This window comes from Leuciscus leuciscus (assembly GCF_965113295.1).
Source record: "Leuciscus leuciscus genome assembly, chromosome: 20".
NCBI lineage: Eukaryota > Metazoa > Chordata > Actinopteri > Cypriniformes > Leuciscidae > Leuciscus > Leuciscus leuciscus.
The window spans coordinates 38,016,165-38,031,661 of NC_138744.1; the positions used below are offsets into that span (position 1 = coordinate 38,016,165).

A 15,497-nucleotide genomic window follows, 5' to 3' on the forward strand; every position below is an offset into this window, starting at 1 on the left:
AAAATAACATAATTAGTGATGCAGACTTCATCAAATATGATGTACAAATGAATGCATGTTCCTGGTCTTATTTATGCATGATTCATCTGTGAATGTTATTTATATTTTGAAAATGTTATATGGTTGCTAGGGTGTTTTAGGGTATTTCTAAGCCGTGACTTACTTTGATCCTCAAGTCCATCGTGTTCTGCTCTTTAGATGTGGATCGAGAAACTTCTTCATTTTAAACTATCATTCGGGGTCGATATGATATTTTTTATGTTTTTGAGTCTCTTCTGCTCACCAAAGCTGCATTTATCTGATCAAAAATACAGTAAAAACAGTGAAATATTATTACAACTTAAATCAGCTGTGTTCTATGTGAATATACAGTAAAGTGTAATTTATTCCTGTGATCAAAACTGAATTTTCAGCATCATTACTCCAGTCTTCAGTGTCACATGATCCTTCACAAATCACTCTAATATGATGATTTGATGCTCAACAAACATTTATGATTATTATCAGTGTTGAAAACACTTGGAAAACGTGATATCTTTTATTTCTCAGGAATCTTTGATAAAAAATAAAGTTTAAAAGAACTTTCACTTTTGATCAATTTAATGCATCCTTGCTTTTTTTTTTTAAATCACGCTGACCCGAAAGCTTTGAACAGTGTGTGTGATCACGAGCAGTAGTTGGAGATTCTCCCTGATGTTATGACCTGTAACTGATTGTTTACTGCTGAATAACTGGAGTGAGGTAATGCTGCATGAACGATTCCTGTTATAATACTTTGACATTACGATGAGGAAATGTGGCGTTTTCCAGCGGTAGCGTCGACCCCGCGGCTCCAGCATTATATTATCAGAACCGTAACACAAGCAGCCACAACAATTATTACTTTAGTTATATTTCCCCTGGAGAGAGGTTCATGATGAGGTATGTGTACAGTGGTGTCTCAGTTTAATGATGTTTTGTTTGTGTGTGTGCGTGTGTGTGTGTGTGTGTGTAACAGTGATCAGCTGTGGGGATCCAGGCGTTCCCGCCAGTGGTCTGAGGTTGGGCGAGGACTTCACCGTTGGACAGAACGTGTCGTACTCCTGCCAGCCCGGGTTCGTGATGGAGAACGGGAGTGTGTTTATCCGGACCTGCACTCTCAACGGCACCTGGAGCGCCACGTTACCCTCATGCCGAGGTACAGCTTATCTTCCTCAACTCACTCACTGAGGGTTTCTGCAGGATTGCCCAGCGTCCAGGGCCACACACACACACACACACACACAGATGTTGCTCTGACGATGCCAAAAAGCCTTGGGTTGGAAATTGGCTGTTGTTTCTGAAGGAAGACATCAGAGATGATAAGAGTTTCACAGAGAACCATGTCAGAACAGAGAGAGAGAGAGAGAGAGAGAATGAGAATGAGAATGAGAGAGAGAGAGAGAGAGAATGAGAATGAGAATGAGAGAGAGAGAGAGAGAGCGAGAGAGAAACATGCAAAAACAAGAGAGAGCCAACAAAATATTAATATCTGATTATGCTTTTTGTTTTTCTATGCATTTTTTGTGCATATTAAAATAAAACCTGTTGCTGTAGTCAATAATTTTGTCAGATAAATACCTTCACCAAGTTCAGCGTCTTGTTCTTCCCGCGTATTTAAAATAAAAAAATGTAAGTATGTAAGTATGGTTTAATCAAACTTGTTGGGTCATTAAAAACAATTATCACTTTTGGCCACGGCTGACATGGACGTGAATGTTTTCACAATCAGGATTTTCGGTCAAGATAGATCATTAGTGAAAGTGCATATCGTAGGAACTGGAACTGGTCACGGTTTTATTCTCACAATTACATTTAAAAAAAAAAAAATCCAGAATAGGTTTTCAAACCTTTTAGCAGTTTTATGTGTGTGTAGGGATGGGACGATTACCGGTTTCACTATAAACCACGATAAAATGTACTGACGGTTAGTATTATCATTTAAAATTTAATTATCATTAAAACCTTGTTTGATTATCGCGATAGGTGCGCACACATATATACAGTTAAGGCAGTACATCAACCTTGAAACTGCATAAGCCCACAGGACGTTGCAGCATATCAACAGACTAACCAAACTGAGTTGGGTAGACAATGTTAATATGGTATAATCAGACTGAGAACAGACTTCTAGGTTATAAAAACTTACAAATGTAGACAGTGAGGCCCAGCCTGCTGCCATACAAATGTCATGAAGTGAGACCCCACTTGTCCATGCCCACTACGAGGCCATGCCTCTAGTCGAGTGGGCTCTAACCCCCAAGGGGCAATCCAGGCCCTTGGACGCATAAGCTGACGCGATAGCGTCCACTATCCATCTGGACAGGGTCTGTTTCGAGATGGCTAGCCCTTTGACGCGGCCACCGAACGAAATGAAAAGCTGCTCCGTTTGCCTAAAGGCAGCAGAGCGCTGCACATAAATCCTTAAAGCCCTTACTGGGCAGAGGAAGTTAACCCCAGCCTCACTGTCGGACGCAGGGAGGGCCGAAAGGTAAATAACCTGCGCTCAAAACGGAGTCGCAAGCACCTTCGGGATGTAACCATGCCTTGGTTTGAGGATGACCTTAGAGTCATTAGGCCCAAATTCCAGGCACGTAGCGCTCACTGAGAGCATGTGCAGGTCGCCCACCCGTTTTACTGAGGCTAGTGCCAGCAGAAAAGCGGTTTTGAAGGACAGGTACTTTAGCTCCACCGTGTGTAATGGTTCGAATGGTCCACCTTTCATGGCCTCTAGGACCGTGGAAAGGTCCCAAGCTGGAACCGAGGGTGGCCGAGGAGGGTTCAGTCTCCTAGCACCCCTGAGGAAACGGATTACGAGGTCATTCTTTCCCAGCGACTGGCCATTCACAGGCTTCGTAAAAGCCGATATAGCCGCCACATACACCTTGAGCGTGGATGGGGTTCTCCCGTTATCCAACAGCTCTTGTAGGAAAGAGAGCACCGCCGTTACCTCACAATCTAGCGGGTTTAAGTCATGAGCTGAGCACCATTCAGCGAACACTGACCATTTAGACGCATAGAGCCGTCTAGTAGACGGAGCTCTAGCCTGTGTGATCGTGTTCAGCACTCCCTCTGGGAGGTGAAATGATGATAGTTGATCGCCCACACATGTAGGGCCCACAGCTCGGGGTACGGGTACCAAACTGCGCCCCTGGCCAGGGACAACAGGTCCTTCCTCAGCAGAATCGGCCATGGAGCTGTGTTCCCCAGTTCTATCAGTTCTGGGAACCAAACTTGATTCTCCCATAGCAGGGCTATCAGGAGTATCGAGCATTTGCTCTCCCTGATTCGCTTGATTACCTGTGGTAACAAGGCGACCGGGGGAAACGCATAGAGAGGGCGCCTGGGCCAGTTTAGGGCCAGCGCGTCCCTTTCTTTTGAAAAGAACATCGGGCAGTGAGCGTTGGTTTGTGACACGAACAGGTCTACCTCTGCCCTGCTGAAAATGTCCCAGATATTTTGCACCGTCATGGGATGCAGAGACCACTCCCCTGGGGAGAGCTTAGGAGGCTCGAAGCTAAGCTCGAGCCTGGGCCTGGGTCCCCGGGCAGGCGGCGGTCTGCGGCGGCTCGTAGAGTGCAAGCGCTGGCGTGCATCCCGGGCCTGGCACTGTTGCGGGGCGGGTGGAGGAGGCGGTGGGGGTGCTGTTCTTCGAGCGGGCGGCTGCTTCTTAGCACGGCCTGCTGCAGAACTGGAGCGCCGCGGCAATAAGTGTCTCATAGCTTGAGACGTTTTCTGCACCTCCGAGAATCGCTCCGCGAAGCCCTTCACCGAGGGTTCGAATAGACCGGCCGGAGAAGCGGGAGCGTCCAGAAAGGTGGCACAGTCGGACTCAGACATGTCGGACAGCGTTAATCACAGGTGACGCTCTGTGACGGTGAGGGAGGCCATGTTGTGGCCGATGGCCTGGGTGGCGGCTTTTGTAGGTCTGAGAACCAAATCCGTCGCACTCCTTAAGTTCGTCACACACTCCTTCGTTGGTCCAGCCTCGTCCAGAGAACGGAGGAGGATTGGCCTTGTGAATCTGCAGAACAGCCATTGTGTGCAGTGCAGATGCGGCTTGACCGGCGGCAGCGTAGGTGCGGCCGATCAAGGCTGAAGTGGTCCGGCAGGCTTTAGTAGGTAGAGTCGACTTGGCCCGCCATCCAGCAGAGGGCGGACACAAGTGCGTTGCTACTGCTTCCTCTACCGGAGGTTAGAAATGCCTTTTCTCTTTTAGAGAGGAAAAACGTCGCTGCGAACACACACGGAGCAGTAAAGGATATAAGCGCCGGATAGCGCAGCAGGTACGGCGAGTGAAGGCAGCGAAAATCCAGCCGGTGTCCTCAAACTCGAGCTTGTGTGTGTGTGTGTATATATATATATATATATGTGTATGTGTGTGTGTGTGTGTGTGTGTGTGTGTCTGTGTGTGTGTGTGTGTGTGTGTGTGTATTTTATTTATTTATTTATTTAAACAATATATATAATTATATACATTTTAAATTAATTAATTAATAATTAAATCACTAAACAAATACATAAATGGCATTCTATTTATTTTTAGGTTTATTTTGAGTTAATTTCTTATTTTATCAATAGTAATATTTTATTTAATAATTATTTATTTATTTATTTATTTTATAATAAGAATAAATATGAATAAATATTATTTTATAATATTATTAATAATTTAATAATATTTTATTGTATTTTTTTAATTAATTTTATTACATTTATAAACATCAGCCACTAATAATATTTATAATTTTTTATAATTTTTAATGTTGTTTTTAAACCTTACCTTATATATATAGTTTTTTACCTTATATAGCTTTTTTACAACAGTAACTAGTAGTATGTATTTATTTATTTATTCCTTCCTTCCAAATCCTAGAGATTTGTATTTCTTGTTGTTAAAAACTAGAGCTGTCAGTAGAACAGAAGCAGTCCTAAAAAAAACATTTCATAATTTATTTCTCTCAAACCCCTTTCATGCTGTTTATTAGCTGTTTATTAGCTGTTTATTAGATGTTATTAGATGTTATTTAGCTGTTTATTAGGTGTTGTTAGGTGTTTATTAGCTGTTTATTAGGTGTTGTTAGGTGTTTATTAGCTGTTTATTAGGTGTTGTTAGGTGTTATTTAGCTGTTTTGATACATGTATTGTGAAATATGTAAGAATGTAGAGAACGCCAGTGTTTGATTTGATCACTCTTGTGTATTTCACGGGTCATTTTAATGACTGGAGCCGTTCCACAGTATTCTGCATTGATTCCCTCTTGGCTTTATGATGTGCGTCATTTCTGTCCAGCGCTGTCCTTCCAGACATTATGCATTTGTTTTTTGTTCCAATATCAGATTTTCTTTGCCGGCCCTCATGCTCACATCCGTTTACAAATCACTGAGGAGCTTTCCTTCCTCCGGCGTTCTCATTAGCACTGAAACACTATTGACAGCTGTTGCTTGGACTGTGTTTTACAGCATTAGTCCTTGATGTATGTCAGCATTAATATCCAGACCTGTTTTTCCACACTCAACACCGTCTGGTTTGCTACAGAAATCTGCATTGCGTAGTGTACGTGAAAATGGCGGCCATTAACATTCTGAGAACAAACACACCGAGAGCAAAGAGATCCTGCAGAGAAACATCAGTGTTGTGTCCTAATAGACCGTAATGCAGAGTCATTATAAAGCCATTTCTGTGTTCCGGCGTGGATGGATCGTAGCCGTGAGTGATTCCTGACCCTCAGGAGAACCTCTCGTTCATCTCTCTCTCCGCTTCACCATCCGTCAGTGTCCGGTGTGTGAGATTAGCATGTGAGGAAGCCGTTCCTACACACACACACACACACACACACACACACGCACGCACACATACACACACACACACACACACACCTGAAGGGGTTTATTCTGAGATCACACACGCACACACACACACCCACACGCATGCACACATGCACGCACGCACACACACACACACACACACACACACACACACACACACACACACCTGAAGGGGTTTATTCTGAGATCACACACGCACACACACACACCCACACGCATGCACACATGCACGCACGCACACACACACACACACTCACACACACACACACACACACACACACACACACACACACACACACACCTGAAGGGGTTTATTCTGAGATCACACACGCACACACACACACCCACACGCATGCACACATGCACGCACGCACACACACACACACACACACACACACACACACACCTGAAGGGGTTTATTCTGAGATAACAACCGGCCATTATCCCTTACTTAATGTGTTACTTTGTTGTTAATTTTATTGCTAACTTTTCAAATCAGTGACTGATACACTTATTACACGGATACTTCCACATCAGTAAATAATTAGACGTGAAATATTGATTTAAGTTGAAATATTTTATTAGGTCTTTTAATGCAAAGCTTTGTGGAGAGAGAAGTTTAATCATTTAAGAGATACGGTATACAGTCATAACACTTATTATACAGCATTTCACCACATTAATAATTATGGAGATCAGAGATATTGATTTCAGATTAAACTGTTTTAAAATCGTACCAGTTTGTATCTTATAATCCAACAGTGTTCAAAACAATAGTCACAAAATGGCCGCCGCTGCGTTTGTGTGAAACGAGAGAGAGCGAGTCCACGATACTGGATGGCATAATTAAATAACTGTACACAAAATATTGATTCGACTGAGTTTTAATATTTTATTAGCTCACCAAACGCAAAACTTCCACAAAGAAAACCTGTTCCTAGCGAGTGTGTAGCGAGTGTGTAGCGAGTGTGTAGCGCTGATGACTTCAGTGACCCGGATGAGCCGGTGTTTCTGTTCTCAGCGGCTGTTATCTGGGAATAACTTACAGCTCGATTGACCAATCAGAATCAAGTATTCCACAGAGCCGTGTAAAAATATAAAATTAAATTCTGGTGAGTTTTGCACAGTGTCTGCACAAGGATAGCAAGGTTACTCTAAACAAGCTGTAGAATGAATGAATATTTTAAAATTAATTGTATTAATCGTTTAGATAGTTGATATAATGCATCAAATGGTGTTTTTGAAAAATTTTTAGTCGGTTCTGGGATTTCAAATTTTGTTAGACCTAAAAAAAGATATAATGTTTTAGATTTCATATCAATATACAGTGGTATATTAGTATTAGAATATTATTTCTCTTTTGTAAGACGCTTCAGATAAAAGCATCTGCATAACGGTAATTTTTCATACATTAAACTTTTAATCATGTTAGTAATGTAAACATTCAGTTCCTGTTTGTTGATTTGTGTGGATGACAGAATACAGTCATATTCAGTCATTATTCAGAAACCAAATATCATTTTTGATATTGTTTCACTAGTGTGATCAGGACACTATAGATCATTAGTGTAAGTGAGGAGAGCAGAATAAAGTAAACTGTGACATATGAACACAATGAAGCATTGCTTGGTCACTGGTTGAGCTAAACTGGTATTATCTAATTGTGTAGTTTAATTTAACAGCTGACAGATATTCAACATAATTCATGTGTGAGACAGTCTAACAGAAGGACGGACAAAACCAGTCAAATATCAACTGAGTTCTGCTCATATTTTATTACCATTTTCTAAACTATAGCGAATAAACTGTGATAATGTGAGAAATGTTGAAGGTGTGTGAATACATGTGTGTTTGACTGTATGTGCATATGAAGAAAGATCCTGTCAGACCGTGTTCTGCTGTTTTCGGATGTGCTGTTATTCTCGATATTCTCTGACATCAGTGAAGAACACGACGCCAGTGTTTGCTGGAGGGAGAGGGTCGCTGTAGTTAGTTGGGAAAAGATTTGGAAGTCTTTTCAAAAAACCTTGGCCGAGAATAAAGGTGGTGTTTTGGATGAAAGGCTTTATACTTCATACCTCGGGGTCAGTCGTTCAGATGAGCTGTGGTGACGTGTGTGTGTGTGTGTCTGTCTGTCATACACACCGAATGCCTCAGGGACCCGCTTGAGCGATGGGCCTTATACGTGTAACACATGCTGAGCAACTGAACAACACACACACACACACACACACACACACACATGTCCTGTAGAGCACAACACACACACACACACACACACACACATGTCCTGGAGAGCACAGCACACACCTGCCAGAGAAGCCCCGCCCCAAACTCACGCCATTGGCTGAGCCAGGACTTGTTGATATCTTGGGCCAGTGCTCATGAGACTGCGTGACAGTCCTGGTTTACTCTGAATGCAGGGCTTTATGATTTCTGCAATATGGAAAACATGGCCGGAATAACAGAATCCAGTCATAAAAATGTAATTTACTGTATAACGCGGATTTGTAAATTTTTTGATGAATTAATTAATTGCCGGTCAGTACAGTATCAAATCACGATATAGACTAGTGTCTGTGAATATTAATCTGCAAAAAGACTATTTAAATATGAATCCTGCATGTTCTGTGTAAATTAATGGTTTTGTTTCCCACACACACACACTGAAGTACGAGTGACGCTCGAGGTGTTTCAGCCTCACACACACACACACACACACACACACACACACACACACACACACACACACACACACACTGAAGTACGAGTGACGCTCGAGGTGTTTCAGCCTCTCACACACACACACACACACACACACACACACACACACACACACACTGAAGTACGAGTGACGCTCGAGGTGTTTCAGCCTCACACACACACACACACACACACACACACACACACACACTGAAGTACGAGTGACGCTCGAGGTGTTTCAGCCTCACACACACACACACACTGAAGTACGAGTGACGCTCGAGGTGTTTCAGCCTCACACACACACACACACACACACACACACACACACACACACTGAAGTACGAGTGACGCTCGAGGTGTTTCAGCCTCTCACACACACACACACACACACACACACACACACACACACTGAAGTACGAGTGACGCTCGAGGTGTTTCAGCCTCTCACACACACACACACACACACACACACACACACTGAAGTACGAGTGACCCTCCAGGTGTTTCAGCCTCTCACACACATACACACACACACACACACACACACACACTGAAGTGCTTGTTTGTGAAGGTGTTTCAGCCTCTATGAGAACATGAACGCATGAACTTCAGCTCCAGAGCCACTTCTTCAGCATTCTACCGTTTCATCCGAGAAAACAGTAACACTTTACAATAAGGTTCATTAGTTTACATGAACTAAGAATGAACAATACTTCTACAGCATTTATTAATCTTAGTTCATATTAATTTCAACATTTACTAATACGTTATTAAAATCAAAGGTTGTATTTGTTAACATTAGTGCTCTTTGAACTAACATGAACAAACAATGAATTCTGTATTTTTATTAACTAACATTAACTAAGATTAATAAATACAGTAATAAAATGTATCGCTCATTGTGAGTTCATGTTAGTAAATACATTAACTAATGTTAACTAATGAACCTTATTGTAAAGTGTTACTGAGAAAAATATTGTCATATCATAAATGCACGGAAACTCAAAGGTCTTCACGGCAACCTGTCAAAATAAAAGTTCAGTTTAACTTGAGGAAATTGTGACAGAAATATATTACCGTTGTACAGTAGAATTTAGCCTCTAAATGTAATAATAATACTAACACTAATAATAATAATAATCATAAATTATTATTACAACTTTATTTTATAAGGAATAATCACAATTTTTCTTCCATGCGTTTAAGCTCTTTTTGCAGCAATTTCTTTGACAAAAAAGTTTAATTAAATTGTTTGTTTTATTGCCAGAAAAAAAATGTAACTACTCAACACAGATTTTCAAAAAAAAAAAAAACATTTCATAGAAATGAATAAAAAATAAAAATAAAATTATAAATTGTTGTTTTATGAATTCAATTAGTTAGACATGCTTTTTGATTATAAATTTTTTATTAAACCATTCAAATGAAAACAGAAAACACACAATTTGGTAAAAAAAGAAAAGAAAAAAAAGAAAAAAAAAACTTGATTCATGACATTACATTCATAAATGTAAACTTTTAATAAATTGCCGTAAAATTGTATAAGTCTCATGATTTCAATTAATTAGACATGCTTTTGGATTACTAACATTTAATTTAACCATTAAAATGGAGTAAAAAAAAAAAAAGTAAACTGAATCCCAAAAAACTGAATTTGGGAAACAAATAAAACAATTTTGGAAAAAATAAAACAGATTTCATAGGGCCCTATGAATGAACAGGTATAACAATAATAACAGAATTGTCTTTTATGGGTGAGCTTTTCCTTTAAAGCAGAATAGAAGTTTTAATTCTATTTGAATCACTCAGAATGGCGCCTTTAAAGCTGTTTTGCATGTGAAATGCTAACGAATGCCGACCTGCTAACCAAACAGGCTTGTTGCTTTAATATTTAGAGGTTGCATGAATCTATTTAATTTCAGCGGATTGAACATCCAACACCCTTCGAGAGACGAGAACTCGTTCAGCTGTTAACCTTGTTAGCTTCCATGTCTCATTCGGCCCCTGAGCTGCGAGATTCACACATGAAATGTTTCACATCATCATCATCATCTTCATCATGCTCGTGTCTCCACACACCTCAAGCTGATTTATTATACATTACACATCCTCCATCTTATGCATGAAGGCTTTCAATCATTCAGGTCACTGTGGGAAGTCAGCTAAACTTTGAGCAAAGCTGCTACTCGTGCTTTATCCCTGTGCTTTCGAGTGTGATTGGGTCGGACAGCTCTGGAGCTGAAGGCCAGTTTTTATAGGATAGTCTTTAATCTCCAGAAGTTACGAGGGTTTGATCAGCCGTGCCAGTCATATTATCCTGCCGGAGTGCAAAGCTTCCAGGAGCAGTTCACCCCCACTAAAGTGTCATCGTTTACTCGCCCTCACAAACGCGCGTGAGTTTATTGTCTTCTGTGGAAACCGAACTGGAGACATTTTGAAGGAATGTCATTTTATAGGAACTGGCGAGATCCAAAAATGGCTTTAAAATGCTTTAAAAGCAGCAGCGCTGAGGAGATCTGACAACACATTTAGCAACTTCCTCACACACACACACACACACACACACATATATATATATATGAAGACTTCAGATGCATAAGCCTCTAAGTGCCATCTGAAATTTCCTTCTAGGATGATCATTTTTATCAAGCTTGTATGTTTATATTCACTTATTCCACTTTAATGGCAATGAAAATGACCTATTAATTGTCATTAAAGTGAAATTACTGAACTTAAATATACGAGCTTGATAAAAATACTCATTTTAGAAGAAAATCAGATGGCACTTACAGGCTTTTGCATCTGAAGTCTTCATATATATATATATGAAACTATTAACATTTTTAATCTAATTAATTACATGATGTGCTGATTAATCGTAAATTAATCACACATCAAATTTTGGCTGAGAAATGACCCACAAACGATCATTTACAGTCATTATTGTGTTAAATGGGAAAAGCATCAGATAGATATTACATAAAGTAGCTTTAGTTAGAAATATTTTCTTTGATTCAACATAGAATTTATTTATACATAAAATGTTATGGTGAATGGTGCATTTAATTTTGTATAGTAAACGTTTTTTTTTTATTATTAGTTTTTTTTTTACTATTATTCCAGTGTAAATCATCTGTTCTCTGTGTGAATATATAGTAAAGTGTAATTTATTCCTGTGATCAAAGCTGAATTTTCAGCATCATTACTCCAGTCTTCAGTGTCACATGATCCACATAATATGATGATTTGATGCTCAGGAAACATTTATGATTATTATCAATGTTGAAAATATGCTGCTTCATATTTTGGTTGAAACTGTGATAAAAACTAAAATATTTGGGGTATGCAAGATTTATAAAATTATTATTAAATAATCAAATTCAATGAAATTGTGTTTTTTTTGTAAAATTTTAAAATGTAAAATTAAAATGTAACTTTAATATTATATATTATATTATATCATATTATATATCATATTACATCAATTAAGCAGCAAATTTTTAGGCTATAACAGCCATGATTTTATTGGTATTTCGATATATATTTACAGACTACAATATTTTGGTCACCAACATTCTTCAAAATATCTTCATGTTACGTGAAAGTCATGCAGGTTTGAAACTAAATAAATGTATAAATGTATGAGTCATTAATTCATTCGATTCGTTCAAACGGCTGATTCATTCATGAGGAATCAAGTAAATGACTCTCTTAATGAGCAAGTCATTGAATCATTGGTTCACCCGATTGATTTGCTCAAAACATTCATTCAAAAATTAAACACCAGGCAAAATTAAACAAAACAGGACAGCATTGTGTCATAAATATAACACAACCTTAACTTCTTATTTATTGAATATTGTGGAAAATCAGGATCACATTTGCGCTCAAGTTGTTCGGGACAAAAACAGCACTTGCGTGATATTGCTTAACTATAATATACATATATATATAGACAAAAACTCATACAGGGCATTTTTGCCGTGAAATCTTGTCTCATACTCGTTTTGAACACCAAAAAAATATTTTTATAATATCCTTTTGTGGTGAACATAAAAACGTGTTTGATCTTGAGTAAATAATCTGAACTGTCCCTTTAATAAACGCTGATGAACTAATGGACACATTATTGACCGTTGAGTGTAATCTGTTAGTTCTGCATGGCTGGATTTGCACGTGAGCATCTCTTGCTTTATTAAAGCGCTTGCTTTCCCAAACATCTCATCATTTATTCCTCTTCCGTCCGGACCCCAGCTGCTCTCCGACTCTGAGTTTCAGCGCACCAGTTTCCATCTGTGTGCTTTTTATCAATTTGAGATTTGCAATTTAAAAATCTTTTGATTGGCCCCGCAGACGTTTTCTGACTTGTGTTGATTCCCCCAGTGCTGGGAATCCTGGTATGTTCAGGAAAGAAACATTTGCATGGATTTAGCACTCGCTCCAGACACAAAACACCGCCGAAGTCTCATTAAAGTTCAGATGAAGATGATGCAACAGGTGAAAACAGGTGTTGCAAACCATGGATTCCAGCCCTGAGTCACAGTTAGACTTTGATTTAAACTTAGACTTAGACTTCCTTTATTAATCCCCGAGGGGAAATTAAGGTGTTGCAACAGAAAATCGAGACAACACGCATGACAAAAATAGACAATACAATCAATCAATCAATAATCTGAATATCTACCAATTACAAAATACCGTACAACGACCTACTTAACAGAACAATTCCCTTACACACACACACACTCAATACTCTCACATTACATTTCATACCAAACAATGACACTAGTCCAAGCAAATGCATTCAATATATTATTTAAAACAAGTTATTACGGTAATATGGACATATATAGTAAATATGTGAAATAAACAACTTCCATTCATGCATCTACATAAGTACATACACAAATACACATACCATATACACCCATATACATCCCTATGTGTATACACACATACATACCTAAATATACCCATATACATACATATATAGCTATACATGCATGCATAGCCGCGGGAACATATTTTATCAGGGGGGTGCTGTGGGCGGGGCTTAATGGGGCGTGGCTTGATATTGCAGGGTGGTGCTGGGGGGGGCTTAATGGGGCAGGGCATGATATTGCAGGGTGGTGCTGGGGGCGGGGCTTAATGGGGCGGGGCTTGATATTGCAGGGTGGTGCTGGGGGCGGGGCTTAATGGGGCGTGGCTTGATATTGCAGGGTGGTGCTGGGGGCGGGGCTTGATATTGCAGGGTGGTGCTGGTAGAGTATTTTAAACAAAATCCTAATATTAAACAGCCCAAACAAAAAGATGAACACACAAATGAATGAGGACAGAGTTATGTGAGAACGCTCTGAACTCATGATCAATTTTAAAAACACAGCACAAAAATCTGCATCTAAACTTATGATAGACGCTCAGGAGTCGGTTCACACAGAATGCATCATTTTTCAAAGCGGAAACGCAAGACGCCCAACGCGGGGAGTGCAACGGGGGAAAACGCAAGACGCCCAACGCGGGGAGTGGAACGGGGGAAAACGCAAGACGCCCAACACAGGCAGTGGAACGGGGGAAAACGCAAGACGCCCAACACGGGCAGTGGAAGGGGGGAAAACGCAAGACGCCCAACGCGGGGAGGGGAACGGGGGAAAACGCAAGACGCCCAACGCGGGGAGTGGAACGGGGGAAAACGCAAGACGCCCAACGCGGGGAGTGGAACGGGAGAAAACGCAGGACGCCCAACGCGGGGAGTGGAACGGGAGAAAACGCAAGACGCCCTACGCGGGGAGTGGAACGGGAGAAAACGCAAGACGCCCAACGCGGGGAGTGGAACGGGGGAAAACGCAAGACGCCCAACGCGGGGAGTGGAACGGGGGAAAACGCAAGACGCCCTACGCGGGGAGTGGAACGGGAGAAAACGCAAGACGCCCAACGCGGGGAGTGGAACGGGGGAAAACGCAAGACGCCCAACGCGGGGAGTGGAACGGGAGAAAACGCAAGATGCCCAACGCGGGGAGTGGAACGGGAGAAAACGCAAGACGCCCAACGCGGGGAGTGGAACGGGGGAAAACGCAAGACGCCCAACGCGGGGAGTGGAACGGGAGAAAACGCAAGACGCCCAACGCGGGGAGTGGAACGGGGGAAAACGCAAGACGCCCAACGCGGGGAGTGGAACGGGGGAAAACGCAAGACGCCCTACGCGGGGAGTGGAACGGGGGAAAACGCAAGACGCCCAACGCGGGCAGTGGAACGGGAGAAAACGCAAGACGCCCTACGCGGGGAGTGGAACGGGGGAAAACGCAAGACGCCCCACGCGGGGAGTGGAACGGGAGAAAACGCAAGACGCCCCACGCGGGAAGTGGAACGGGAGAAAACGCAAGACGCCCAACGCGGGGAGTGGAACGGGAGAAAACGCAAGGTCTCGAGGCACGTTTTAGTTTAACTTATTTTAACGTGAGTGCTGCGTTTTGAGAATGCTGTGTCATGCGGGAGACGCGAGCGCAACAGTTAAACACGGCTAGTGCGTTCACACTGAACAACAATGGAAAAGTAGCAGAGTGGAATGGAAAAACACGTTCTGTGTGAACAGCCTCTAATGCCAAAGAATGCTTTAATCAAGACATCTACATTTAATCTTTTCACCGACGTTTGAGTGAACATGCTTTAAATAAGTGTCAAATGAGTTCTGAGATGCTGGTCCTCAACCAGTGTCACGTCACTCACTTCCGAGATCTGCTTTTGCCTTTTGATCTATTGATCTATTGATTTCTTTAGAGTCATAAAACCATATTCGACAACATATAAAAACTAAATAATATTTAGATTAATTTGATAAAGGTAGAAGGTGTTCTTAAAAACATGTTGAAAAACAAAAAGTTATTTAAAGTCCTGTGATCTTAAATACCACTGTAGTGAAACAGCTGTGGTCAGGGGGCGCTGCAGCAC

The 15,497-nt window shown here is 41.2% G+C and overlaps 1 protein-coding gene across 2 annotated transcripts in view; it reads left to right on the forward strand.

Annotated features, from left to right (window-relative positions):
• csmd3a (CUB and Sushi multiple domains 3a) overlaps positions 1-15,497 on the forward strand; it is a 350,983-nt gene that overhangs the window by 296,384 nt on the left and 39,102 nt on the right. For both annotated transcript variants that reach the window (XM_082150056.1, XM_082150057.1), the window contains exon 59: positions 998-1,177. In XM_082150056.1, the coding sequence (XP_082006182.1) occupies positions 998-1,177 (180 nt within the window). The remainder of the gene's footprint in view (positions 1-997; positions 1,178-15,497) is intronic.